General features: G+C 53.5%; 2 protein-coding genes and 1 long non-coding RNA gene across 3 annotated transcripts; 2 read left to right on the top strand and 1 right to left on the bottom strand.

The window, feature by feature from the left end:
• The first annotated feature begins 6 nt into the window (after window positions 1-6).
• On the top strand, window positions 7-17,912 carry KIAA0895L (KIAA0895 like). The gene is made up of 6 exons (XM_035336600.1): window positions 7-420; window positions 5,313-5,456; window positions 15,382-15,514; window positions 15,720-16,025; window positions 16,639-16,736; window positions 17,112-17,912. The coding sequence occupies exons 1-6, from the start codon at window positions 121-123 to the stop codon at window positions 17,274-17,276; spliced, it is 1,146 nt and encodes a 381-aa protein (XP_035192491.1). The 5' UTR covers window positions 7-120; the 3' UTR covers window positions 17,277-17,912.
• On the top strand, window positions 6,018-13,635 carry LOC118172593. Its single transcript, XR_004753763.1, has 2 exons — window positions 6,018-9,471; window positions 12,780-13,635. It is a non-coding gene; the product is annotated as an uncharacterized LOC118172593 (long non-coding RNA).
• Window positions 17,913-18,588: 676 nt separating the features above from the next.
• On the bottom strand, window positions 18,589-25,248 carry TMEM208 (transmembrane protein 208). The gene is made up of 6 exons (XM_035336616.1): window positions 25,188-25,248; window positions 25,006-25,101; window positions 24,870-24,929; window positions 24,620-24,756; window positions 20,069-20,153; window positions 18,589-19,041 (listed from the first exon to the last, which is right to left on the bottom strand). The coding sequence occupies exons 1-6, from the start codon at window positions 25,191-25,193 to the stop codon at window positions 18,904-18,906; spliced, it is 522 nt and encodes a 173-aa protein (XP_035192507.1). The 5' UTR covers window positions 25,194-25,248; the 3' UTR covers window positions 18,589-18,903.
• Between the last annotated feature and the right edge of the window lie 393 nt (window positions 25,249-25,641).

Genomic DNA, 25,641 nt, shown 5'->3' with positions numbered 1-25,641 from the left:
CTGCCGGGCCGCGATGGCTCCCGGCCGTGCTCCTGCCCGTCCCCGCCGCCTCGCCCGGGGCCGGGCAGCTCTCCCCGGTGCCCGCGGGGAACCCGGCGGCTGTCGGAGAGCGGCGCCGGGATGCGGCGCAGCGGCAGCACTTGCGCCGTGAGCGGCGGCAGGATGCGCGCCGCCGCCTCGCTGCCACACATCGGGCGGCCGCGGGGCGAGGAGGGCGGCGGCGGCGGCGGCGGCGGCGGGGGGGGTGGGCGGCGGAGCCCCTGCCTGCTCGTGGCCCTGCGGCCGCTCAACGTGGAGGCCGAGCGGGAGCGGTTCTTCCGGGCCCGCTTCGCCTACGACCCGCAGTTCGAGTACGCCGAGCCGGTGCCCGAGGCCGTGCTGGACAAGTACCGCGCCGCCTCCGACCGCTTCGTGGCCCAGGTGAGCCCCGGGGTGCGGCCGCGGGGACGGGCGCGGGTCCGACTGCCTGCCCGGTGAGCGGGGGGGGCTGTCCCTGAGCCCTCCGTTAGCCAAGGCCGTCGCCTCCGTTTGGGTGGCGGGAGCATCGCCCGTGGTCCTCCCGTCCGCGTGGTTACACTGGGGGCTGCCCGCTCCTTGCCTTCCTCCGGCCCCTCGAGGAAGGCCATGTGGGGAGGAAGCCAAGTGTGAAGGTGTTGGTGACCCGAGAGCCCACCTTCAGCACCAGGACCCCCAGCACCGGGACGTGGAGCTGTTGGAGTGGGTCCGGTGGAGGCCACGGGGATGAGGAGGAGGCAGGAGCAGCTCTGCTGTGAGGAGATGCTGGGAGAGCTGAGGCTGTCCAGCCTGGAGAAGAGAAGGCTCCGGGGAGACCTCACAGCGGCCTGCCCCCCCCTAAAGGGGGCTGCAGGAGAGCTGGGGAGGGACTCTGTGTCAGGGGTGTGGTGACAGGACAAGGAGGAATGGCTTTACATGAAAGGAGGGAAGGTTTAGAGCAGACATTTGTAAGAAATACTTACTGTGAGGACTGTGAGGCACTGGAACAGGTTGCCCAGAGAAGCTGTGGATGCCCTATCCCCATCTGAGCTCTCCCTTAGCTACAGCAGTAGCACACCTGTACCTGGGGTTTGACCCCTCCTGGGGCTGGTCCACGCTCCGAGCCTCACGCTGCCTGCAGGTGTGCAGCCACGGTTCGGAGCTGGTGCTCCACGAGGGAACCCTGGCACTCCTGCGTTAGAAATAAGGGGCGAGGAGCCGTAGCACGAGGTTGGCTTGCCTTTGAAGCAGCCCCCAGCCTGTGTGTCCTGGCGGCTGTGTCTGGTTTGTTTTCTGGAAAGCCTCAGGGTTGCCCTGCATGGCACCCATAACACGTAAGTGTTGGCAAATGTGGACAGCAGCCGGCTGTAGACACTTTTTCCATCAGTCTGTGTGTTTTATTCTTAACTGCTTCGACTGGATATAAGCTACTGAAATATTCCTGGCTTGTTCTCCGCCATAGATAATAATTACGCATGGATGGCAGCCAGCAGAGCACCCAGTCATCTGAGCAAGAGGGAACAGGCAGGAGGAAAGAAGGAAGCGGCTTTCAGATGCTGTTTGTAAACAAGCCCCAGCCCTAGCCCAGGCGCTGTCAGGTTGGGCAAAGGAGGCAGAGCTGGACAGGACAGCAGGGGCTCGCTGTGAGGAGCAGCTGCAGGCCGTGTCCTGAGGTCTTTAAACTTGCTGCATCCGTACAGCTGAAAGAATTTTGTTCAAGCAAGCAGCGCACACAGCAAATGGGGATGCACTGTGCCTGAACTCATGTGAGTTAAAAGTCATGCTCACTCTCTGTGAGGCCATGTGGAGCCTTTAGAGACCTGTCTTGGCACGGGCCGGGATGTCACGCTGATGTAGGAAAGGCTTGTCTGCAGTGGTGACCATCTTAGTTGCTTCAGAGGAAGAGGAAAAATCTGCCATAAGTAACTACCAGACTGGCACACAAGAGGTGCTGCTTTGCACCACTTAGTTGGGAGTTTTCCTGTAGTGTTTCGGAGAGCAGCTTCTTGACTGCTTAGTTTCTTGGTTTTTCACCACTTACGTGTTCTTGTATTGCAGGGATGAGAGGAGAGTACTTGTTTTCATTCTGCTTTGCAGCAATCGTATCGCCTCGCGCTTCTGCATCTCTAGATGAACGTTACCCGGGCTGCTCAGTCCCTTTCAGTAAACAACTTTCGAAGCAGTTAGCCTTCCCTGGTGCTGCTTCTGCTGCACCTCCGCCCCAGGGACGCTGGTGCCAGCAGTGCTGTTTCGGGGGAGGTAGTCTGATTCCTGTAATGACCTCGCTGGCTTTTCAGTGATTTCTTTTGTTCCTTCCTGCATTTAAGCGTTTTTTATTCTCTGATTAATGCAGTAAATGGAATTGTTCAGAGCTACTTCCCCTACTTTAGTACAGTTGACTTACAATATGAATAATTGAATTTATTTGTCTCTGTGCATTACTTTGAATGAAACAGCCTCCATAAATGGCTTGCATGTTCTCATCCTGGTTCTTACACCCATTGCGAGAGATATTAGTGTTACGTATTTCTCCCTATCTTTACAAGTTCTCTGATGTCTGTGTGATGTGTCTTGGGAGAACAGAGGCTTTTCTGCCTTCTGGAACAAGCACAGCACGCACCAGTCATGTTGAGAGCTGTGGAGAAACATTTAAATTCTGCAATTTGGATGGGAAAGCCTTGTGGAGGTGAGTTAACGAGGAGATGAATGGGAACCTGGCAGCACTGGTGCCGGTGGTCCTTTGCTGATACCCTGCAGTCGCCTCCTTTCAGTCCCTTTTATTTTGGGAGACTTTTTTTTCTAGGCAGCTAACGAATGTCTTTTAAAAACCTGCATTAGTCATGGAGCTTAAATTAGGGATTTTTTTTGCTAAGTTAACGTCTTTGTACAAACCAAAATCAGCTCCCTCTTCGTACTTTTCGTGTTTTGAAATTAACGACCCCTTCAGTTCTGCTGAATCGGCTGCTCTGCGCATGCATTGTGGGGTTTTTTTGTTTGCTTGGGTGTGGTTTTTGTTTGTTTTTCATAGAAATCGAACAAATCAGAAGGGTCCTCTGAGCCTCATGCCATTAGAGGTGAAGAAGTCTGTGTGTTGGCAACCTAGTTTGTCGGAGGATTGAGAACAGCATCGAGGCAGGGCTTGGACCCGCACTTGAGAGCCTGCTGCCCCTCGACCCGTGGTGGTGCACGTGCTTGTGGGCTGAGCTGGTGACAAGCCCCTGCCCCGACACTGTCTGGGCAGGAAGGGCTGGCGTGGTGCTCAGCAGCTTCTCAGAAAAGCAAATGTGGTATCTTAGGAATTCTGCTGTCTGTGACCTGTCTGAAAGTCGGCGCAGAGCGTGCTCTTTGTGCACCATCTGTGCCCAGTTCCTCTTTGCCTCGTGCTTTTGATCTTAAGGCCCCGAGCGCAGCTTAGAGCCCGTCTCATGGCTTGGGATGAGGCTGAGCAGCAGCAAAAGTGCCTGCAGAGAAGGTTGTGGTCACTGAGCTCCTGAAAGCGGCAGATGCAAGGGGTTAGATGTTAGATGTTAGATGTTAGAAGGAAGTGACCTTCAGGCAGGGAGCAAAGGCTGTGGAGCACCAGGGCTCCTGGAGCCACGGCGTGCCATAGCGAGCTGTCGTCCCCCATCTTCAGCAGAGATGGCAACATGGAGAGAAAAGAGGGGGGAATGCAGGAAGAAAATCACAGAAGGGGAACATCTTAAACAAAAGCTGCTCCTGGAAACACAGAATAAGTGAACTGAGAATAAAACTTAGCTGTGTAGGGGATGTTGTCCGGGGAAGGAAAATCTGGAACTTCTGTCGCGGGGCAGAAGGGCAGTCACAAAGCCCCTCTTCCAGGGCATCGCTGTGGCTGTTCTAGGTGGTGTGAGTGCTTGTGTGGGCAATAAGCATCTGTGTCATAACCCTGGGTGTCCTTACGAGCAGGGGAGGGGATGGCAAGGGAGGGGATGAAAGCTCCTGCAGGGCTGCAGCCAGTGGCTCTACCAACCATCAGGGTGAGATGGGAGAAAGGACACTCTGCACCTGGGTTCAGGAGGCTCCTTCCACAGGAGGCTGTGGAAGCCACGCATCCTCCTGGTCCCCAACCTGGCTGTTCATGCCGTCAGCCCAGGTGCACTGAATGCTAGCACCACAATCATTTCATTTCCAGCCTGTAAAATACCTGTGGTCAGCTTAACTCATCCCTCTCGCAGTAAGTGAAATATGTGTTCATAGGCTAGAGAGGGTCCTTGCTTGAAATTGGCAATGTAAACTCACTTTCTGGGGAAGAAATAGACTAATAAATGTATTGTATAGATGGTACGTGGATGTTAATGCTAATAAAATAGCACGTGCTGCTCTTACTAAGGTGCTGGTTTTGCAGTAGACTGGTTGTGTTGAGACCCTGCCTGAAGAAGAGGAAGCAGCATCGCTGCCAAGGGAAATGCTTGTTGTGGGGGCTTTGCTACATGGCATGCTCCTCTGCTGAGAGGGTGCCAGTTTGCATGTGCGGTTCTGACCCTTTTGTGTCTGAGTGCTTTGTTGAAATTGTCGCTCCTACAGAAGTTCTGCAAAGCAGATGTGGTAGCTGGTGAAGGGCAAACAGCCTGAGCTGCTGCAGTCATTTTAACTTCCCCACCTCCTTTGTAAAAACTCTGCAGCTGAATCGCACTGATTTTGTTGTCCTGATAGAGCAGAGGGCAACAAAGATTCCTACTTCTTACAGATTACTCTTCTGCAACTCCATGAGCCCATCCTGTTTTCGTACTTGCTACTTTTATGCCAGGCCAGAAGATACCTTGTGCCAGGAGCTGTGCTCTCTCAGATGCCTTCCATGCTGTGAGTTCCTGAAATCAGTCCAGTGTTGCAAGAAGAAACTAATAAGCAAGTTAATAAATTTGCAGACACTAAAGTTTCAAAGAGGAAGTGAAAGCAGAAAAGATTAAAGCAATCATGGCTCTAACATCTAGAAGCAGCATGCTGCATGCAGTAAGGCTGTTTCACTTCTGCTTTGCCTGATTCCCAAAATAGACACTTGTGAGGATTCCTGAAACAATAAAATGCAGACGGAATATGCTGCAGGCCACGCTGGCAGCGTTACCTATCGATCTGTCCTGGTACTTGCCTACCATCGAGATGTCCTAGTCTTATTCTTCTGTTAGGTAACACAAAAACGTCTCACCTCACAGGCTCTTGATACTTTGCAGTTGTTTGAACCCTTTATCAAGGATTTCTTCCGCTGGGTTTTGCTACACCTGGGAGTTTTGGTGCTGTGGAAGATGTACTTGAGAGCAGAGAGGATGTTTTGACCGATATTTTGTTTGTGTGTGTGACAGGCAATTAGGATCATTCATGCTGTCCTGGAGAAGTATGGGACCTATGAGAGCTTTGAAGTTGCCACTGGTGGGAGACTGCTGAGCAAATGCCAGATCTGGTCTGTTATTCGAAAGTACATGCAGAAGGAAGGCTGCGTGGGAGAGGTAATCATCGTCCTTGTGTTTCATCATTTGTAAAATAAATGTGCAAAATATTTTATTTTTCACCAGTGCTTTTGTTCAGCAAAGTGTCAATTCTGATAACAGTCCAATTAAGAAGTGTTTTGGGTACAGAGAAGAAACCTACTCACTGGGGGAGAGAAGCTTGAGAAACCCGTGTCTCAGGGCAGGAGTTAAAGTAGTATCTGAGACCTGAGTTTGTAGAGCAGTATGCAATAAACAAACTTGGTGGCGTTTCTGTTTGCAAAAGGATTTCACAAAGGTTTTCCTTTGTGTTGCTTCTGGAGATGCTGGACTCATTCTGAGTAGCTTCTTCAGGCTATTTAGGGCTCCCAGAAAAGGCCACCACTGCCTAAGAATCTGGAGGTGGCTTGGACAAATGTGGTACAACTACAGGATTTTTTTTAACCTGGCCATCGCCTGATGCAAGCTCAGGGCCGGGTGTTTTGTGCAGCTTTTGGAAAGCTGGGAGGGGCAACACCTCTCAGTATCAAGCTGCCTGAACAGGGTGGAGCAGCAGAGTGGGCTGCAGGAGCAGCTGGACTGCGTGCTCCTGAACCTGGCCTCAAGGAAGAGCAGGGTTTGGAGCAGGAAGGAGCGAAGGGAAGCAGGTCTACCTTTCTCTTGCAGTAAATCCCTCTGCTTTTCTACTCTGAACTGTGGCTTCCTTCCATCTCTGGCATGGCTCGTGGCTGGCTGCATCCTGGAGTTGGGGAGCAGGTTCTGGTCGCTTCCCCCCTCCTCCCCCCAGTTTCCCTCGATTTCTCATTCCAGAAATATCTCCCTTTTATGCTTGAGAGATAGCGGAGCTGCTGCTTGGCCGCGTGGCCAGGCACACGGGGTGGGGAGTGTTTTGCTGCCTCCATGAGGCATCAATTACCGTTGGGAAGAATAACCTATTTCTGCTAGCGGTGGTATGGCAGAAATGTCTGACAGCTGGGTTCATTCACATGTTCAAAAGCAGAGACGGGGGAGAGATTTCCTGCTGTTCTCTGGGATGTACTGGGTTATGGCGCTTTGAAACTCCAAGCTGAGGCTTTCAGAGTGGCAAATACCTCGTTGAGATATTACTGGGGGTAATTCAGCTGCGTGGGAAGGAGGGTGGAAAGTTCAGCATCTCTTGCTGCTCCTTGCTGCACATGCTGTGCTGCCAGTGCCCGCTGGGCGCAAGCCTTGGTCTGGTGAGGCAGGAGGATTTTCGGCTGGCTTCCTGAAGTTAGCCAAATAACCTCCCCCCTTCCAAAGAAAACAAAACCTCTGCTGCTCTGTAACAGTGGAATTGCAAGAAACTAAGCCAAAAATCTCAGGCATTTAAATAAGCAGTAAAAAAAAAAAAAAAAAAAAAAAAAGATCCTTCCTTTCATCTTGTTTACCTCTTGGTTCCTGCTCTGTCAGGGGCACTGTCCCTCTCTCATCTCAAAGTCTCAGAGAAAAGCTGAAAACAAAATGTACCTGTGTACATTCATCTCGTCCAGTGGTCTCTGCCTGCTCCTTGTACTCCTGATGCTGCTGTCACAGGTGCGTGGTTGGAAACCTGCTCTCCTCTAACACCAGGCTCACGGGGATTATAAAGCAGGCTGAGGAGCTTGAGGATTTGTCTCTTCCAAGAGTGTTTCCTGGCAGCTGGACATGCACGGGGAGGAGGGGTGCCCCGTGGCTTCGTTTAAGGGGCTTTCTCCTCTTCCTGCCCGCAAGATGTGTGCAAAACACTTGCATGGCTGCAGGGCCAAGTGGTGAGAGGTATTTCCGGGCCTTGCTTTGCTTTTTGCTTGCAGAGTTGCCTTTGGCTGTAGGACACAAGGAGGCACAGTTAGCATGCACAAGTGCTAGCTGGTGTAGGAGGCTTCCTCGCCGCTTGGCAGCAGTGCAGGGTTCAGGTGAAGTTCCTCCTCCAGCTCCACCTGGCTTGCTCTGAGGTCCCCGGAGGTGGCCCTGGGATGTGGACGTGGTACCATGGTCCTCCTCAGCCTTTGTTCTCTGTACATGCTAGGTGGGTACCAGACAGCGGTTTGGTTTGGTTTGCTTTGGGGCTTTGTTTGTTTGTTTTTATTGAAAACCCAAATGACAAAACAAACAAACAGAACTGAAGTCATTACACATTTCACTTCTGCAGTTTCCTTGCCCCCCAGGGATTACCTGTCAGCCAGCGATGTGCCTTTACAAAAAGAAAAAAGAATCATACTTTGTTCTCTAATCTTAATTTATAAACAGCTGCTTATGTTCTCGCTCTTAATTTTATTAATTGATTAAACTCAGCTACTACTGTCCTCTCTGCTAATCTAAAACAAATTGCTCCATCTGGGCAGAAAAACAACTTTTATTAAATATTAGTGTACCACTGACTTTCTGCCAGCCCTGTATAATTTCCCCTTTGTTCAAGGGAACTAAGAGTTCAGTTATTATGTTTGCACATTGGAGTGCAAGGTACATGGCTCATTTATTCTGAAACTTCTGATAAGCACTTGTAAAATCAATCAAGCATTGGTTTGTGCATTACCAGTCACTACAAATCGTGTTGAATTTCCCTGGGAAAGGGAAGAGGGAAGTGTTCCACCTGTTCCTGCACAGCAAGTGCTGTGAAACGTTGCTCCTGATATGGGACAAAAACTTGCTGGAACTCCTGTCGCTGCTGCTTTGCGGGCGATTTAACGCCCTGTCGAGGCACAGAGCGGTTTAATGGAGCCACCAGCTCCCTCCCCTCCCTGCTGCCTGTGTCTGTATTTCCTGACTTCTGTGTGCCGTACCCCGTCTGCTCTGTGGTGCTGTTTGCTTTTCTGTTGCCAATTTCACGTTGCACACTAATCACGACGAGTTTCTTTTAACAAAGTAAAAAGAAACTCTACCCGCGGGGCCCCGCAGGTCACCCAGCTGCTAGGGGCTGCGTTAGCTGCGAGCACCCTGCGGTTTCCCCATCGCCTTCGCTGCAGAGCATCGCTCTGGCAGGATGCAGGAGGCACCGCCACCCCGCAGGGCTCAGTACGGGTTTTCCTGGTACAGGTCTCAGCCCTGCGGTGCCTCCCCAGTTGCAGAATCAGAACAGCTTGGTTTGGAAGGGACCTCAAAGTTCATCCAGTCCCAACCCCATCAGAGATGGAAGAGCACAGAACCGGGCTGTGCCGTGCTGCTGCGACGCAGAAAAGCTCCCAGGCCTGTTTGACCTGTGCTGCAGAGGCTTCCTAGGCGCTGGGGGCAGCCCCAAAGCCACGAGGTGCTGCATATTTGGGAGCTGGGCATGCAGCAAGGGCTGTTGGCCTGCAGCTGAGGAAAATGCCGTCAAAAGCTTGTGTGTGGCATGGCCAAAGTGTTCGCGAGGGGCTGTGGGTGTGCAAGCATGGCTGCTGCTTTCTCTGCCTGGCCTGGCTGCGGCGCAGCTCCAGACCTTCAGCTACAACCCCTGCATCAACCAGAAACACGAAGTCAAAACTTGTGCTGCTTCTCTTTCCAGCTAATTAGCAAGCAAACAGCTCTTTGGGGGATGCTAAAATAGAGCTGCCTGGCCCGAGTGAAGCCCCAGGACAATCACTTGCGCAACGTCTAGACGAGTCTTTACAAAACTGTCAAGGAGCATGGTCGTTTGGGTGTGCAGTAGGAAAGGAGGCGTACCTCGCTCCGGTGCTCCAGCGATCTGAGCAGCCTGCAGATGGGCAGGGCCGGTGGCGTTAGCTGCCAGGGTGGTGTCAGTGCAGAGCGCTCCCCTCGCACCCCTGCGCCCATCCCTGGCACTCGAGGTGCAGAGGGATGGTCTGAGCGGTGATGAAGGCGGGATACCCGTTTCCAGCACCCCAGGGAGCATGTTTACGGGTAAGTATTTGCACCACAATTAACTTTGCGTATTCGAGAGTTTCTTTGGCGTGGTCCAAGCTGCAGGTTCTGAAGCTGTTCTGGTTGTGTTCTGCCTCAGGGCTGAGGTGATGCTGCCGGAGCTCGGAGGCCTCCTTACAGTTGTCATGGATCTCCCAGCTGCTCCCAGTTTGCACCAAAGTAACCCTGGACTCTGTGGGTAAGTATGACACAGTCATCCATGGCACTGTGAAATGTCCTTAGTTTCAGTGCTGCTGGCTAGCGTGTCCCTGGGGCCTGCCAGCAGTGCTCGCCCTGCCCCATCCCACCCCAACCTGCCAGCACTGAGCAGAGACACACTGCAGTCCGTGCTGCAGAGCTGGTGAGAGGCTTTGGCTGCATCAGCATCCTCTGCTTCCTCCCACAGTTTTTGGGGATGAGCTCTTTTCTCTGTCGTTACACCCACAAACTGGGCAGGCAGCTTCGTGGCCCGTGAGGATGTGCTGGAGATTGTGCTTGGAATTCAGGCCTGAGCTGTGAATACTGGTCAAAACGAGAGAAATCACAGATCTGGAGCGTTGGCCCTTCTGCCCCAGGAATAAGACTTTGGCTGCAGTTGTAATCTCCTGTTCTCACAGTATCTGTGCAAAATGGGGGTCCTGAAATAAGGAGAGTGATGCTGCCCGTCGGGAATATGGGCTGTCCAGTGCAATTTCTCTGCAGACCTGACTTGATTACTCAGCAAAAGCCAGCCTTAGAAAAACCTGTGCTCTTCTCCCTTGGGTTCTGCAATACATTATTCTGCTTTGGAACTGAGATTTGGAGAGTGCGTGGGGTTCTGTAACAAAGATGCCGAAGGCTGAGGTGAGTGCACTGTAAAGCAGTGGCGGCTGGGCTGACCTTGCAAGGGTCTGTGCTTTCCGGTGGAAGCCTCAGGTTTCAGTGCCTGTTGCTGAATCCAGAGACACTGTGGGCAGTGCAAGGGGAACATGGAAGCTGCAGTCATCCCTGGTGATGCGCAGATTCCCTCTGATTGCTCCTGGAGAGTTGGCTCTGCATGGAGCAGTTCTTGGAGCTCCTGCTCGATAAGACAACGCCATCACTGGATCACAAACACACGAAGAAACCTCCACAAGCCAATGCCTATAAAAAGTCATCAGGCCTTCCTAAAAAGGATGAAAAAGGAATTACATGGCGAATTTTTGCCTGTCTTCAAATTGTGGCATGCCCCAACCACCCTGCATGCATCCATGAGACCATATTGTTGGTGTTCACATGCGGACTGCGACGTGCAGCTGTACGCCTGGCTGCAGGGCTCCTCATCCTCCAGGTGGCCGCTGACCCTAGTTCCCAACCCTCACAGCAGTCTGCTTGCTTCCCTCGGTGTTTTTGTTCCCCTGCCCAACTCTGTTTTCTCTTATCTCCTGCGTAGGAGACCTTCATCCCTTTTCCCCTGAATGCCATGTGGCCTTCAGCCACTGCAGACCAGTGGCTTCCTGAGTCAGGTGTTGGTGTGTGCAAAACCCCTTCCCTTCCATTCGTCTGACCAATTTTGAAACGTTGTAAACCCCCCCAGCAGGGTGCACAGTTTACTGATGCTTCTTTGTCCTGAATCTGCTTCCTAATTGCTTTACTTGATGTCATCTAGCTCATGTACAGAAACTAATAGTTTCCTTCTCATATAGTTGGGTTCAGTGTTGCTGTTCTGTGTTGTTTTTACCTTTTCTTTACCAGAAGAGAAGAAAAAAAAAGTCACAACTGCTGCTTTTGACTTGAATTCTTCCTCTAAAGATTCAGGGATGTTCTTGCTTGGAGTTTTCCTTGGTTCACATTGTGCTCAGGGAGTGCTTTCTTCTTCCTTTTAGTTCTTACCAGCTTACCCCAGAAGTGCTTTTGCTGCCAGGCATCCAGACCTGGTTTCAGCTCTGAGCATCACATTCTCAGCTACCTTTTATTTCCCAGCAGTTCATTCCATTCTTCTTGCTCACCTTGGTGGGTGTCAGATAGGAAGAGGGAAGGAAAACAGATGGCTTTGAACTGCTCCATCTGTTTATCTGTTTATCTTCTGTTTATCAGGCATGACACCAAAGATTGATGGGCAGTGCTCGCCTTACAGTGTGGCTAGACTTAGTCCTTTTTTTGCCAAGGCCCTTGTCAAACACTTGCCCTGTGCCGGCAGATCATCAGTGCTGTGGCTTCAGCACTTCAGCCTGTGCCATCAGGGCCTGGTGATACCTCAGGCCTGCACATGAAGCGTTTTCCCCAGGGCCCTTGTACGTAGGACTTACGGGTATGCCAGGCCTGGTGAGGGGTGACTTGTGCTGTAGCATAAATCCAGGGAATAAAAAAAATCAGCTGTCCACCCTTTAAAGCCAGAGCGCTCTGTTGCAGGTGTTGCTCTCCGCTTATTGAAACAGCGGTGTCTCTCTGCAGCCTCTCCAGAGGAGGGATTTTGTCTGAAGAGGGACCTCCCTGGCCCAGCTCAGCCCTGGCAGCCCGCCCAGACTGCAGCAGTGGTAAGACCTCGCTGGGCATCCATGGGGACACCCCCGCCGTTCAGTGAGGGCAGCACTCAAGCAGGAGCACTCCCTGCTCCTTGGCTGGCGTGCGGGTTGGCCGTCACCACTGAGCATCACCCTGGCATCCAGAACGACTTCTTCCCACCGTCAGAGCTGCATCGACGTGAATGCAGGCATAGGAATCAGTGCTCTGTGGGGAAGCTGTCTACGCTGCAGCTGGTCTGAGAGATGCTTTCTGCCATTGTGTGAGACCTGAGAGGAAGAAATCAAAGGGCCCTGTATCACTCCTGTAATCAGGAGTGGGAGAAAAAAGTATGAATTTCCAGCAAATTCACTCCTGTCAAGTAAGGAGCAACCTGTGCTGTGGATGAAAGAAGAGTTACATTCTCCAGCATGGCATTCCCCCACATTGTCCATGGACGGGTCAGGTTATCATGAAGCCTGGCTGTTTTCTTCAGCGTCGGGGATGAAGGTGCCAGTGCAGACAGGAAGGCAGAGCTGGGTGTTGTCACAACGGCGGAGATGATCTGCACGGAGCATTGACCTCTGTAACTTGATCGGTGTTGTTAGACTCCCAGGTTTATGCAATATTGCTGCCATGTGCCTGGAATCTTTTACAGAGTTGTTTTCGCAGTTAGGTTTTGAACTACTGAAACTTGAACTGTTCGGGGCATGCCAAGTGAGCAGCAGCCTCCCAGAAACCGCCAGCCGGGATAACCCCAACGAAGCAGCTCCCACTGGTACAGAGCTTAGAGGAGACCTGGAAAACCACTGAATACATGTTGTTGTCCTGGTGGAATTCGGTGTTGTGTGGTCAAGGATGGGCAATTGGAAAACGGAGAAAAGCAGAGAACTCAGTGAATTATTTTTATTACTATTATTTTAAATAGAATGGGGAAAAGCAGACATAAGAGAGAGCATTTACCTTAGGGGAAAAGGTGGATTTTTTTTTTTTTACGGGATTTTCTAGTACCTAAATTCCAACCCCCTTGTGTTCTTTTCCCTATAGGGGCAATTAAGAGCTACAAGACAGCAAGACCTTGCCTGGCCTGTCCCAGCCAGCTGAGCATTGTGTGCTAGCTGGTGTTCTTGCAGGTGAAGCCCACAAGCTGACACAGCGCATCGTCCTGTGCTCCTCCTAGAAGCTGTAGGTCAAACAGCAAAGCCTGGGGGACACGGGACTCTGAGAGGAGTTCGGGCACCAGTTCTGTGCTGAAGAACACAGCAATGACTTTGAGGGAGCAGGAAGAGTGTTGTGGCAACAAAATGCATTCCTTTTACTTTAAGCTCTGTCCCTTGTCTCTTCCCTTCCCCTCCCAGGTTCCAGGATTTCAGCCCCAGCCAGCCGTATTTGGGACGGGAACGCAGGATGTCTAGGTTGTATTCCTGTCACACCGAGCTGACATAAAAGATGGGAGTTGGTTAAAATAATACCAAAGTGTGGCTCGTATGTGCCTCCTTATTTCTGCTTACAGTGAAGCTGTCTCTGGTTTTCAGCTGCATCTCCTAAAATCTGCAGGACCCAGCTCACCAAGGTACCAAGTCAGGACTTGTGCCTGAGGACAAGGCCCAGAGCAGTGACCTCTGCGTGCTGGCTGGGTGCAGGAAGGGGCAGCAGAAGTGAAACTTTTATTTATTTTGAATTGTTTACTGGAGCAGAAATAAAGCTCAAGGATGCTCCCATGTTAAAAGTAAATTTGCAAGTCTTTTCTCTGGGTCTTCTGTAGTTGTATATTTTAATCCAGTTAATTGTGGTAAAAGTCTTTTATGCTGTTAATTCGCACAGTAGTAGATTATGCTGTTATGATGCACTTCTAGCTTTAATGAACAGTTTTACACAATAATAAATCTGGGTTTAAAACAAACTGATTCCGTCTCCTCTCTTTCTTTAAAAAAAAGTAAGAACTGTAGTGCAGCAGTGTGTGTGTGCATCAGCTGGGGCTATGCTAGCACTTGGGCAGTGAAAGAAGAAGCTGAGAGGCAATTCTTGCTCAGGAGTGTGATGTTGTCAGGTTTCTGCTTTTCATCCTGAAAAGTTTCAACCATGAAATAGGTGTTTTTAGAGTTGATACGTGTGTGGCAGATGGATTTTTGAGATGCAAACGGTATGTGCCCATGGTATGTGCCCATGAGTCCTGTATGCTTGGCTGAATGGGGTTTGGTTCTTCCTCTCGCTGGGGCAATGCAGGATGCCACTCCTGGATGGGTCTGAGAGCACTGATGTTGGACGTGAGCAGCTGGCTTGGTTCCAGCATGCACAATGTCCAGGTTTCCCAAAATAGCCATTTCTTTCTGTATATTTACCCGTTCTGCTGAGGACTGCAGCTGGCAAGTGCCCAGGTAGGAAGCCTGACTACCACGTGTGTGGCTGGCAGCTCATGCTGCAGGTATGTTGGATGGATCTGTCCTTGTTGCTCTGCTCTTGAAGCCTTAAAAGGGAGAATACAAAGGAGACGATGGTGTGAAAATGGAGCCAGATTCCCTTGGGGGGTATTTTTGGTGGTTGCTCTAGAGGTTGGATCCATAACAAAGCCCATTTTGTTTACTCCCAGTGCAAAAGCGGCACGAGCCCCCATGCTTGTCCCACTCCCGTGGCTTGCAGACCTGGTCTGGGCTAGCAGGGGTGAGGAGAGAGAGGCTTCAGGACACACAGCTTGCCTGATCTTGGGCAGTTTATCACAAAAAGTAAAATGCTAAGGGTTAACTGGGCTACAAACTGCACCAGTCTCCGCAGCTGGAGGTAAATCCCGGTGTCACCAGGGGGTCTCCTGGAAGGCTGCTGGTACCACAACAATCTGCACCCCCCAGTGAGTTAATTGAGGGTACAGGAGATGCTGGGAGGGGAAACAACTGAGCAGAGGACTTGGGACTAACTAATGAGATATTCCATGCTCAACAATAAAAAGAGCAAAGAGGGGGTTTAGGGAGGTCAGCATCTTTTGGTTGGGGACTGGCTGGGCATTGGTTTACCCATGGGAGATGGTGGGTGAAGATGGAAAGCAGCACGTGGCCCTTGGTCCTGCAGCCTGCAGGGACCTGCCTGCAGCTGGAGGGGTGCTGGAGATGGGCTGGCCAGGGCAGCCAGCTCCAGCACAGCCTGCTCAGAGTCCATGGCTGTAGTAAGGCTAGAGGAGCTATTTCACGTTGGGCTCCGAGCCCATCCTGCTGCATCTCTTTGCAGGGGGATCAGCTGTTCCCTCCTGGTGCCACCTAGGGACAGTGCCCTCCCACCCTGCCACCATGTGTGTCCCCTCTCTCCCTGCCCAGGAAGTGGCTGTGGCTTTCCCAGGTACAGGAATATTACCAGTTTGTTAGGGCAAGCATCTCACAGTCACGGAACCACAGGATGGTTGGAAAGGGACCTCGGGGGCTCATCTGGTGCAGCCCCTGCTCAATCACCTAGAGAGGTTGCCCATTTTCTCATCAAGTCCAGGTTCAGATAGCCCCCTACTATCTGAAGATTTGACGTACCTCCTTTCTGGACTAGAAGAGTTGTAGCATGTTTTCTTTGGACGCGTTGAAGAATGACCCAAACCATCTTCCAGCAGTCGCGGGCTGCGTGTTGAGGAAGCTTGCTAACAGCCGCTTGCCTCCTTCTCCCTCCCGCTCAGGTGGTGGTGCAGCTCACCGACGACCTCCTGTCCCAGGCCGTGATGATGGTGGAGGACAGCCGCCCGACGCTGGCGATCAACCTGGCCGGAGCCCGGCAGTACTGGCTGGAGGGCATGCTGCGCCACGAGATAGGTCAGCGGGGCCGGGGCAGCGGTGGGCACCGTGGGCAGAGCTGCCGAGCCGGGGGGGAGGCTGAGCATCCCCCGATGGCCATCAGCATCACGGCCTTGGGGATGGGATAGCAGGCAGGATGAACACGATGGCGTTAAGCTTTTGGTGGCCAACAGCAGCTCACCAAGTTGTCCCTGGCTGACGATGCTCGCTTTTGTCCCCCCAGGCACCCACTACATCCGCGGGGTGAACAACACCCGCCAGCCCTGGCACAGCTCGGAGGGCCGCAAGCAGTACAGCCTGAAGCCTGCCAACCCCACGGAGGAAGGCTTGGCCAGCCTGCACAGCGTCCTCTTCCGCAAGCAGCCCTTCCTCTGGCGCGCCGCCCTGCTCTACTACACCATCGAGCGGGCCAGCCGCCTCTCCTTCTCTGCCCTGTTCCAGGACCTGGAGCAGTACGTCCAGGACGCCGGCGTCCGGTGGGAATACTGCGTGCGGGCCAAGCGAGGCCAGACTGACACCTCTCAGCCAGGTACAGCTCGGGGAGAATGAAGCCTTACATTTTTGGAAGGTTTTATTATTATTTATTTAAACAAGTGTGTTTTGGTGCTGGGTGGCTTTACCACCACCAGGCTCGCAGCCAGAACACCCTTTAAAGCAGTGGCTCTGCTCCCCTCAGCCCAGCTCTGCTTTCACATGGTTTTACACTTTTATCTTTATGGCACAGTTTTACACACAGGACAGCCCCATCACCTCTCCAGCTGCTCGGTGTCAGGCAGGGATGGATGGGGCAGCCTGGGGAGACCTGGGGAGTCATCCCAGTCCTCAGCAGAGCAACTTGTACAAGCTCCCGGGGAGCCAAAGGAGAGAGCATTTTTAGGAGGTGCATTTAGATTCTTGCATTAAAAATAATAATAAAAAAAAGTAATCCCAAGGAATGGTGAGTGTCCCTGTGAGAGGCTCTACTGCCTGTCCTTCTTTCCCAAGGGCTCTGGCAGGTTGAGGCTCGCTGCTCTCAGCTGCCCAGGCTTTGTCTCAGCACGAGTCCCCAGTGCTGGCTCTGCTCATCCCTTTCCTTCCTTCACACCTGGCAGGATCAGGCTTACCCTGGGGAAATATCCTAATTGTACTTCCCTCTTTTCCAGGCTGCTTCAGTAAGGACCAGGTGTACCTGGATGGGATTCTCCGCATCCTGCGACATCGGCAGACCATCGACTTCCCTTTGCTGGCTGCCCTTGGAAAGGTAACAGCCAGGAAGGGGCTTTCTGGTTTGGGGCAGCCAGGATTGCTGTCCTGGGGAGAGCAAATACGGGTTTTTCCTGGGGCAGCAGGATGAGACACTGCTTCAGATGCGGTCTCAACTTCCCTCCATACAACAGAAGTGAGCCTCAACCTTGGCTGGAAGGCATTCAGCTCTTTGTATTTCTGCCCCTAGAATGACCAAAAAAAAAAAGCCATCCTTGCAAATCCTCTCCTCATGTGGTGCCTCCCTGCAGACTGAAGGGGGATTTGAGCAGCGTGAGGGTGGAAACTCCAGATGGGTGGGCAAAAAGGTTGCAGGGGGGCAGAAACCCTTCATTGGCACCCGCTGACCTGCCCGCGCCCTTCTTCCCATCAGGTCTCCTACGAAGATGTGAACCGCCTGAAGAAATTTGGGGTGCTGGAGAAGGCCCGCATCCCCCACTTCATGCAGGACCTGGAGCGGTACATGAAGCAGCTCGACCACATCGTCACCACCAACCAGCTGAACGAGCAGGAGCTGGAGGAGCTGCTGCCCGACTGAGCGGCACCGGGCACCCCACGTGTCTCAGCGCAGCCTGCCAGCACCTGGCTGCTGCTGCTGGCTCTATTTATTTGGTATTTATTGGGGCTGTCGAGCCAGTCCTTGCCTGGAGGAGACAGCACAGCTTGGGCTTCTGTCCGGGAAGCCAATGTGCATGTACCGCTGCGCGGGGTAGCGCAGCCGAGATGGTCATTGTGGTTGTTGTTGATTGTCCTCCCCCCGCCCAGCTCCGTGCATTGTGGGGAGCGCTGTGCCACTTTGCGTGGTTTTGGGGAGACAAGGGTTTGCAGGGAGCGAGGGCAGAGCCTGGGAGCTGCACCGGCCCCGCAGCAGGAGGCTGCGCTGGGCTGGTTGCAGAGGGGAGAGCATGGGAGGGACCTCAGGGTGCCAGGGGATGTTCCCAGCTCCCCTCATGCCCTCCCTGGGGCAGGATATACTTTAATTCCCCCAGATAACCTCTGCTCTCCCTGCTGTTAGGTATCTGCCCTGTCCCAGCAGACCACGCAGACCCACAGATGATCATTATTGCGCACCCCAAATCCAGCCTCTGCCTGGCATCAAGGCACAGGAGGACTCGGGGCGGGGAGCTGGCTTGATGTGATGAAAAAAAGGTGTAATAAAAAACATGTAATGGAACCTACATGTTGGCAAAATGTTATGGATCGCATCGAGTGCGGAAGCCTGGCTGGGTACTAACACAGCTTGCTCACATGGGCAAAGCTGCATGATTCTGAGCTGGTGCGTCAGGAGCAGGAAGGGGTCACCAGGGTGCAAAACCACCTAATGAGCACAGCACGAGTAAATCAAAGCAGGCCACAGCAGGTGTTGCCCTGAGCTGTACGTGGATTCTAACGTGGGATCTCTGCCACAGTCACAGCACCCCAGCTAAGCCATCCATGGGAGTTTTTAAAACAAAAGAAAAAAAAAAAAGGATTTGGTTTTTGCTTGTTAGCTGGAGCTTTTCATCCCACTGAGCTCCCCTAAAGGTAGTACAGGCCACTTTATGACTCCAGAGAGCCCAGGCTCAATCCCAAGAGCTCCAAGTTTGGCTGCAAGCTCAGTTCATAGCACTCCAGCTGCTCCAGACACTCCCAGCCTCACAGAGCAGCTGAGGCCCCTCTGCAGGCTGCTGATACTGCAGCAGGCAGGACAGCACAGAGCAGGTGTGGGAAGGGATGAGACAACTGAGCTGGGGGATTTTGCTTCCAGATATTTGCTTCCATATTCTTGGGGTCCTGGCCTCCAAGAATATGCTGGCATTTTTAACCTCTCCCCTCTGTGAGCGCCCCTGCATGAACACACCACCAGCATGGCCAATTAGACTCTGCTCTTTAATTATTTCCTCCGGCATTGCAATCGCCACCCTTGAACGCGACACAGCACTGCTTCAGAAAGGTATTTACACATCCCAGCATACCCCCCCGCCTCGTCATCACAAGGAGCAAGGCCTCGACTGGCACTAAGAAACCAACCAAGGGAAGTCTCTTGCAGCCTTCATCGTGGAATGGCAGCAATGACAGAGGGCAACATAGATACTGTGATGGTTTCGGATTGGCTTCTGTCGCATCCCTGATGAAATAACAGCATGGAGATGAGAGACAGCGTTAATCCATCTCCCCGGCCTGGGCTAAAAGCGCTTCATCTGGCGGCGTTCTTGTCGGCGCTGCTTCTTCTCGTTTGGTTCCTGACTGGCGGCCGAAGACTCGGCTGTAAACCAGGGCCCCAGGATGTTCACCCACAGGAGGTAGAGAGCACGCCCCGGAGCCTGCAAAACACACGTGGCAGCAAACTCAGTCACGGCAGAGGCAGCTTTGGCAGGTCAGGACGGCTGCTGCTACAGGGGAAGCCGAAGGAGCTAGAAAATATCTACAGGCTGGGTCAGGGACATCGCAAGATGCACTGATATCAAAGGCAGTGGCAAGCGCCCAAAATAAGTGGCCTGATTTCATATGATTTAGGACCTCGCATATGTCTCTGGGATCACAGCACTCAGACTTCATGTATGGAAATCCCAGCATCGGTTCTGAATTACCCAGAAAGACCCAACTTCCCAGACGTTCCGCTTCTCCCTCCTTCGGAAACAAAATCACATTTCTCTGAATGAAAAAACACGATCCATACGGCGTCCAGGGTGGTCAGGGCCTAGGCTGCCCCCTGCCAGAACCAGCTAGAAAGGAACTTGGGAGTTAGGAAAGAAGGTAACTTTCTACCCTCCCAAGACTGCATGACATATCCTCATGGGATGTGCTCCAAAACAAACCCACAACCACAGCTGTTTTAATTGCTCGGAGATTTTTTTGGCCTTTTGCAAAAGCAGTTTTAGCTGGAGGCACGTGAGCTATGTTCCAGCAGCTGGTATCTTAGGGGGGACCAAAGCCTGCAGAGTTTAACCTACCGAACGGCACAGGGTGCAGCAGTTCCCAGCCTCAGTGCTGGTGAATGACTGAGAAAACCAAACAAGAAGAAACACGGTCTGCTTGTCACAGTCACAGAAAGGCACAGAAAATAGCTCTGTGCACAATGGGGGCTTTAATCTGCCTCAGGCTTCCTGTTGCTGTTTCACAGGACCAGAGGGAAAGGCCAAGGTCAGGTTTTGCATGATTTACTACGAGGCTGAGCCAGAGGGATCAGGATTTCTTTCCCTCGCATTTTTACAATGTTTGATGAAAATAAAAATAATTATCAGCAGTTTCAGCCTGAAACAGGACACTTTGAAATGGATATGGAATGGATAAATAACGTCCTCAGTTCTGACGACAACTTAGAGCAACAAGAACAACTGCAGGGCTTACCAAGAGCCAGAAGTACCAGACGTAGAGCGAGAAGCAGCTCAGCACTTGGACCATAGCTGTCAGCAGGATCACATCCTTGAGGTGCCTGAGGGAAGGAAAGCAAAACATGAGCCCCTCAGTTCCAGCCCCCACCAGCCCGAGCAGCGCTGAGAGCAGCGATGGACAGGAGCAAGCTGCCCACGGCTCCACCACCACCCTCTGGGGGAGCCGAGGTTCAGCAGCGCGTCAGAATTAAAAAAAAAAAAAACAAACACTATTGGAGCAGGTAAAAAACACTGCTGGAGCCGCTCCCTGCTAGGGTGGACGCTTCACCACAGAGCTGTGGATGGTGGACGCAGCCCTCCAGGTCCCCGGCTGCAGGGAGCGCCTTGAGCCTGCCTCTGACGCCAGGAGATGGCCCTGAAGGAGGTGTGCCACCCCATGAAGACCTGTGAGAAGTGAGCGGGCTGTGCACCGTCAGGGATTAGATGGGAATTCGTCAAGTGAGAATTCATCAGAAGATGGATGGGATCTTCTCTGTGTCACAGCTTGAAGAGCCTCAGACCACAACTGCAGCAGAGAAGCAGTGTCCAGAGGTAAGCACAACCTCTGGAGAAGGGGAAGGATGGAAGCCGATAACTTCTGCCACCAACAGGAAAGCTCCTGCCCCACCTAAGGGCTTACCCCTCCAAAACAGGTTCACCACCGTCAGCACTGAAGGGATGTCCCTACAAGCAAACAAGCGGGTGCACCTCACCCCAAACCACACAAAACCACCAGGAAGAAATGAAGTCATCATCAAGGGGGATGCTGCACGGGTACATCACAAGCCACAGGGGACAGAGGCACCCACCTGGTGACCTGACCTGTCAACCAGGGAGGCTCGCTGCCGGCCGGGGCCGGATCCAGAAGGTAGTGCAGGGATCCAGCATCCCACATGGGAGCTCTGGAGGCAGTGGTCAGGGGCATGGGAGCCCAGGTGGTGGTCTCAATCCCGACAGCGAGGGGAAAGGGTGTGAGGAGGGCACTGTACAGGTCAGTAACTGGCACAGAACTGCTGTTTGTGACAGGGTTTGGGGCTCTATGATCACGGGGTGTCAAATGCAGATCAGCACCTGCTTGGGAGAGATGGGATCCACCTCACAAAGCGAGGTAAAGACATCTTCACCAACAGGATGGCAGACCTCATAAGGAGGGCTTTCAGCTAGGAACAACAGGGGAGGGTGAGAGTAAGTGGGAGGAATGGACAGGGTCACTGCACAAAGGGCATGGGGTGATGGGACAGGAAGGGATCACCAAAAAATCAACAAAATGGGGCTTCGGTTGGGTCACCTCCAGCATCTGCCTGTAAGTGAGGATGTGCCCACAAGGCAGCGCTGCAGAAAAATCCCCCAGTCCCTTTCGAGGAACTCAACACGCGGGGCGCTTCCCCTAAGCACCTGTATACTACTGCACGCGGGGTGGGGATTAAGCAAGGAGATGTGTGTGCTGCTGCAGGGGTGCGATCTTGTTGGGATCACGGAGACGTGCTGGGACAGCTCCCGTGAGTGGAGCGTCGCAGTGGTGGGATGCAGGCTCCTTAGGAAGGACCGGCTGGGGCGGCGAGGCAGGGGCAGCCTCTGTGAGAGGGCAGCTGGAGCGCATGGAGCTCTGCCCCGGCGTGGATGAGGAGGTGAGCGAGAGTTATGGGTTAAGATTAAAGAGAGAACAGGTACAGGTGACATTATAGGGGGGGGCCTGCTACGGGCCTCCTGCCCAGGAAGAATAACCAAGCTGAACATGAGCCAGTGCCGCTCAGGAAAAGAAGGATCCTGGGCTGCACTAGGAGGAGTGCTGCCAGCAGGTGAAGGACGTGATCCTGCCCCTCTGCTCAGCACTGGTGACGCCACACCTGGGTAATGGGTCCAGTTCTGTGCTCCCCAGTACAAGAGAGAGATGCACAGACTGGAGAGAGTCCAGAGAAGGTGCATGAAGGTGCTGAAAGGACCAAAGCACGTCTGTTGTGAGAAGCTGAGAGCTGGGACTGTTCAGCCTGGAAAAGAGAAGGCTCAAGGGGGATCTCATCAGTGTACATAAATACCTGAAGGGAGGGTGCAGAGAAGACAGAGCCAGGCAGGGGACAGGACAAGAGGCAGTGGGCACAAGCTGGAGCACAGGAGGTTCCCTCTGAACATCAGGAAGCACTTCTGTGCTGTGTGGCTGACGAAGCACTGGCACAGAGAAGTTGTGGAGTCATCACTGGAGATATTCAAAAGGTGCCTGGACACAGTCCTGGGCACCCTGCTCTGGAGGACCCTGCTGGATGAGGGGCTGGACCAGATCACCTCCAGAGGTCCTTTCAACAGCCTCATCCAGTCTGTGATTCTGTGATAATCTGCTGGAGTAAGAAGCACTCGAGTCACAGCCAAGAATGGAGTTGCGAAAACAACGGCAAGTGCAGTGGTAAGGAATTAGTTTGTCTCATTCTGGGCAGCACAGTGCAAAACAAAGTGACGTTAGGTATTCAGCAGCTGGATTACGATGAGACACCATCATCACACCAAGCACTCAAGACACTGCAGAATCTACCATCAACAGTGCTATGATGGGATACCGAGGTTCAGAAATTCAGTGCATCACCGGAGGTCACGCAGGGGGGCCTCCCACACAGAGCCCAGCTCTCCAAGACACCCGCAGCTCCCTGCACCACGAGATCAGCCTTCCCCAGTCCCAGCAGGTCAGTCTCCTGACAGTGCCATCACATCCAGGCATTGGAGTATCTATCATGCTTTGTTGCCGAAGAGCACCCCTCACAACTAGGATACCCAAGAAAATATTAAACACCCTTACTTTTCTGAATCAGCTGTCCTGTATTGGGTTTCCATAAAAAAAAAGGTATCCAAAAGATTTTGTGCTTTTAGAATTACTCAAGAGAGCCAGAAGAAATGGCAAGTGTAAAACAGGAGAAAAACGCTCAGCTGACAACAAGAAGTTACTAAGGGATGGTCACAGTGTAAAGCAACCAGCTCGCAAGTTGCCCTAGACGTAATTTCCTCTCTTTCTGTCCGCATTATCCCTGCCACTGAGTCTCCTGCACTGGACATTTGTGTCACTGTGCTGCCTGTAGAAAATTCACTACTCAAGAAGCAAAACCACAGCAGATGGGAGTTCATCATGTGCAGAGAGAACAAGTTCTGTGCTGCGTAAGTCAGTCTGCCTGCTAATAATGTCCCTATTCATCTGCTGGCTGGAGAAAGGAGACTTCTGTTTATAAAAAAAAAAAAGGCAAAATGTGGCCCCTTCCAGGAAGAGAATGCTTGACATGAAAACGAGCAGCTTCCCTGGGTAGGACTATTACACCGTGACTGTCAGGTAAGAAGCTGAAGCAAGCAAGAGACCTGAACGCTGATGAAAGGACAACACAAACCAGCAATGCTCAGCCTGCAGTCCTGCTCCCCAGTCCAACACCTGCATGGCTAATCCACCCCAAACTGCCTGCTTGCCACCTCCTCTACCTCTCTCTCCCCCGCCTAGCTTGGATTACGGTTCCTCTGCTGGACAGAGCCCCACTGCATTTCTTCACAATTCCAACAGCAAGTGAAAGACAGTCGTAACCCTAAAATCATACCAACCCCAAGGACATTGGAGGGAAGGGGCCAAGAACCCGACACCTCGCTGAACACACACTGAAGTACCCCAACAAAGGCAGAGCCAACAGATGGAGGCTGAGGGCAGGGATGACAGAGAGCCAAAGCTGGAGTGTCCAAAATTGCCTTACAGTGTTCTAAAACTAGCTTGGGGCTCACTGTTGGAAAACACAGAAACCTAGAAAATATCTCTACTGTTTCTGTAGTGTTACCTCCTTATTTTATTTAACCTTGCTTTGCAAGAATTACTGTTGCATGCTCCTTAATCAAGGGAAAGGGAGTTGTGTCACCTCTAACACTGAGCAGGCACTCTGCACTGTCTGGAGACAGATGTAGGTAAAGCACAAGTATGGAAGGCAAAAAGGCCAAGGTGGTGCAAGGAGTTAAGATGCTGGGCAGGTTTTTTAGTACAGAAACAACTGAATTAGAACAGATCAAGACACCGGCAGTTTGCAGCCAAGATGGGGTAGCTGGCAGCGTGCACCCTTCTGCCCTGTCAAGCACTACCTGCAGTGGTGGTTTATAAAAAATAAAATTTCACCGTGTGCTGCGAAGTGCGCAGGGGGTCAGCGCTGCCTCTTCCTGAAGGAAGGTTTAGGCTGCTCCAGCTGAGCTGGATCTCCTGTGGGATCTCCTGTGGGATCTCCTGTGGGATCTCCTACCTGCGCGCCTCGGCACTGAGGCAAGGCCCTAAGGGCAGACGGATGGCTGCGGTTCCAAGCTGACCGCCCGCGTGGCGGCTCACGGCCGGGCCAAGCGCTCAGCTAACGAGGCCGGTTAGGCTCATTCTGGGAAAGAAGGGCTGAAGGCCGGCGGAGCAGCGAGGGGAAGGCTGCCGGCTCCCCTCAGGTGAGCGGGGAGCGCCGCCCGGCCTCCTCCCGGCGCCCTGCGAGCGCGCTCAGGCAGCAGGTCCTGCTCACCTGGACTGCGCGGTGCGGACACTCACTCTGCCATCCCCTGCTCCATATTCAGGTCAATTCCCCCGTCGGCAAGGCTGCCATCGTCTGTGAAAGACGGCTTTGCCATGGAGTTCATGGAGCGGTAGCTGGTGCCGTAGACCACGGAGCTGAAGACGAAGGCGAGCTGCAAGGAGCAAAGAGCGGTCGGGCACCGCTGCCTCCTCCGCCACCGGGCCGGAGGGGCGGGGGGGGGGCAGCGGGGGGGCCCCGGCCGGGCCCCGTCTGCCCGAGGCTCACCCACGTCCATGCGGAGGCGGCGGGGTAGAAGATGACCAGGTTCACCACGGCGTACACGGCCTGCGGGGAGAGCGAAGGCGGCGTCAGCCCGGCCCGGCCCCGCTGCTGGGCCCTGCCCGGCCCCGGCCGCACTCACCGAGGCCCCGAGGATGATGCGGAGGTAGAAGCGCAGCGTCTCGCGGTTCTCCTCCAAGATCTGCTTCTTGCCCTTGGTGCCCGCCTTGCCCTTGGGCTGCGGAGCCAAGAGACGCGGTCAGCGGCCTCGCCCGGACCCCGCTCCCCCCCCCTCCCAGCACCCGGCCCGGCCCCGCCGCTCACCGCCATGGCTCCGCGCTGCGCCGGCACCGCCCGCCGCGGGGCGGGGATGGGCCGCGGGGAGGGACCGGGGAGGGACGGGGGCAGAGCCTCGGAAACCGCCTCACCGCCTCGGCTTCCCCTCCCCGGGCCTTGCCCTGGCCCCCCCCCCGGCCTGCCCCGGCCGTCCCGCAGCGCTGCCCCCTCGGTGGCCTTGGTGCTTTCGGCCTCGCCGCTGGTGCCCCAGCACAGCTCCGTTCAGTGCCCGCCGGGTCACCGAGCAGCCCCCTGTACCTCAGATCTCTCCTCCCGTGTTTCGAGCACCAGCACTATTTCCGATACACCCTGTTTCCTCCCGCCTCCCCCGCTCAGATGTCCCGTGTCTGTCCTAGAGCAGCCTCCTGGGCGTGGAGGAGCCCAGGAAGAAGCCTGAGAGCAGCAGAGAGGCGAGAGCCCCCCCAGGCATCGCAGGTGGGAC

Source organism: Oxyura jamaicensis, chromosome 11 (genome assembly GCF_011077185.1).
Source record: "Oxyura jamaicensis isolate SHBP4307 breed ruddy duck chromosome 11, BPBGC_Ojam_1.0, whole genome shotgun sequence".
Classification (NCBI taxonomy): domain Eukaryota; kingdom Metazoa; phylum Chordata; class Aves; order Anseriformes; family Anatidae; genus Oxyura; species Oxyura jamaicensis.
Note: the sequence above shows the minus strand (reverse complement) of the source record. Positions and strands in the feature narration are given on the sequence as shown.

What these genes read in the sequence shown, in the direction of transcription:
- TMEM208 (XM_035336616.1), bottom strand. An exon ending in CCGCCTCCGCATGGACGTGG is followed by an intron (nt 24,757 to 24,869) that starts GTGAGCCTCGGG and finishes TGCTCCTTGCAG; the next exon opens with CTCGCCTTCGTCTTCAGCTC. An exon ending in ATGGAGCAGGGGATGGCAGA is followed by an intron (nt 20,154 to 24,619) that starts GTGAGTGTCCGC and finishes TCCTTCCCTCAG; the next exon opens with GCACCTCAAGGATGTGATCC.
- KIAA0895L (XM_035336600.1), top strand. Translation starts at nt 121, where the DNA reads ATGCGGCGCAGCGGCAGCACTTGCGCCGTGAGCGGCGGCAGGATGCGC. An exon ending in AGGAAGGCTGCGTGGGAGAG is followed by an intron (nt 5,457 to 15,381) that starts GTAATCATCGTC and finishes CCTCCCGCTCAG; the next exon opens with GTGGTGGTGCAGCTCACCGA. An exon ending in CATGCTGCGCCACGAGATAG is followed by an intron (nt 15,515 to 15,719) that starts GTCAGCGGGGCC and finishes TTGTCCCCCCAG; the next exon opens with GCACCCACTACATCCGCGGG.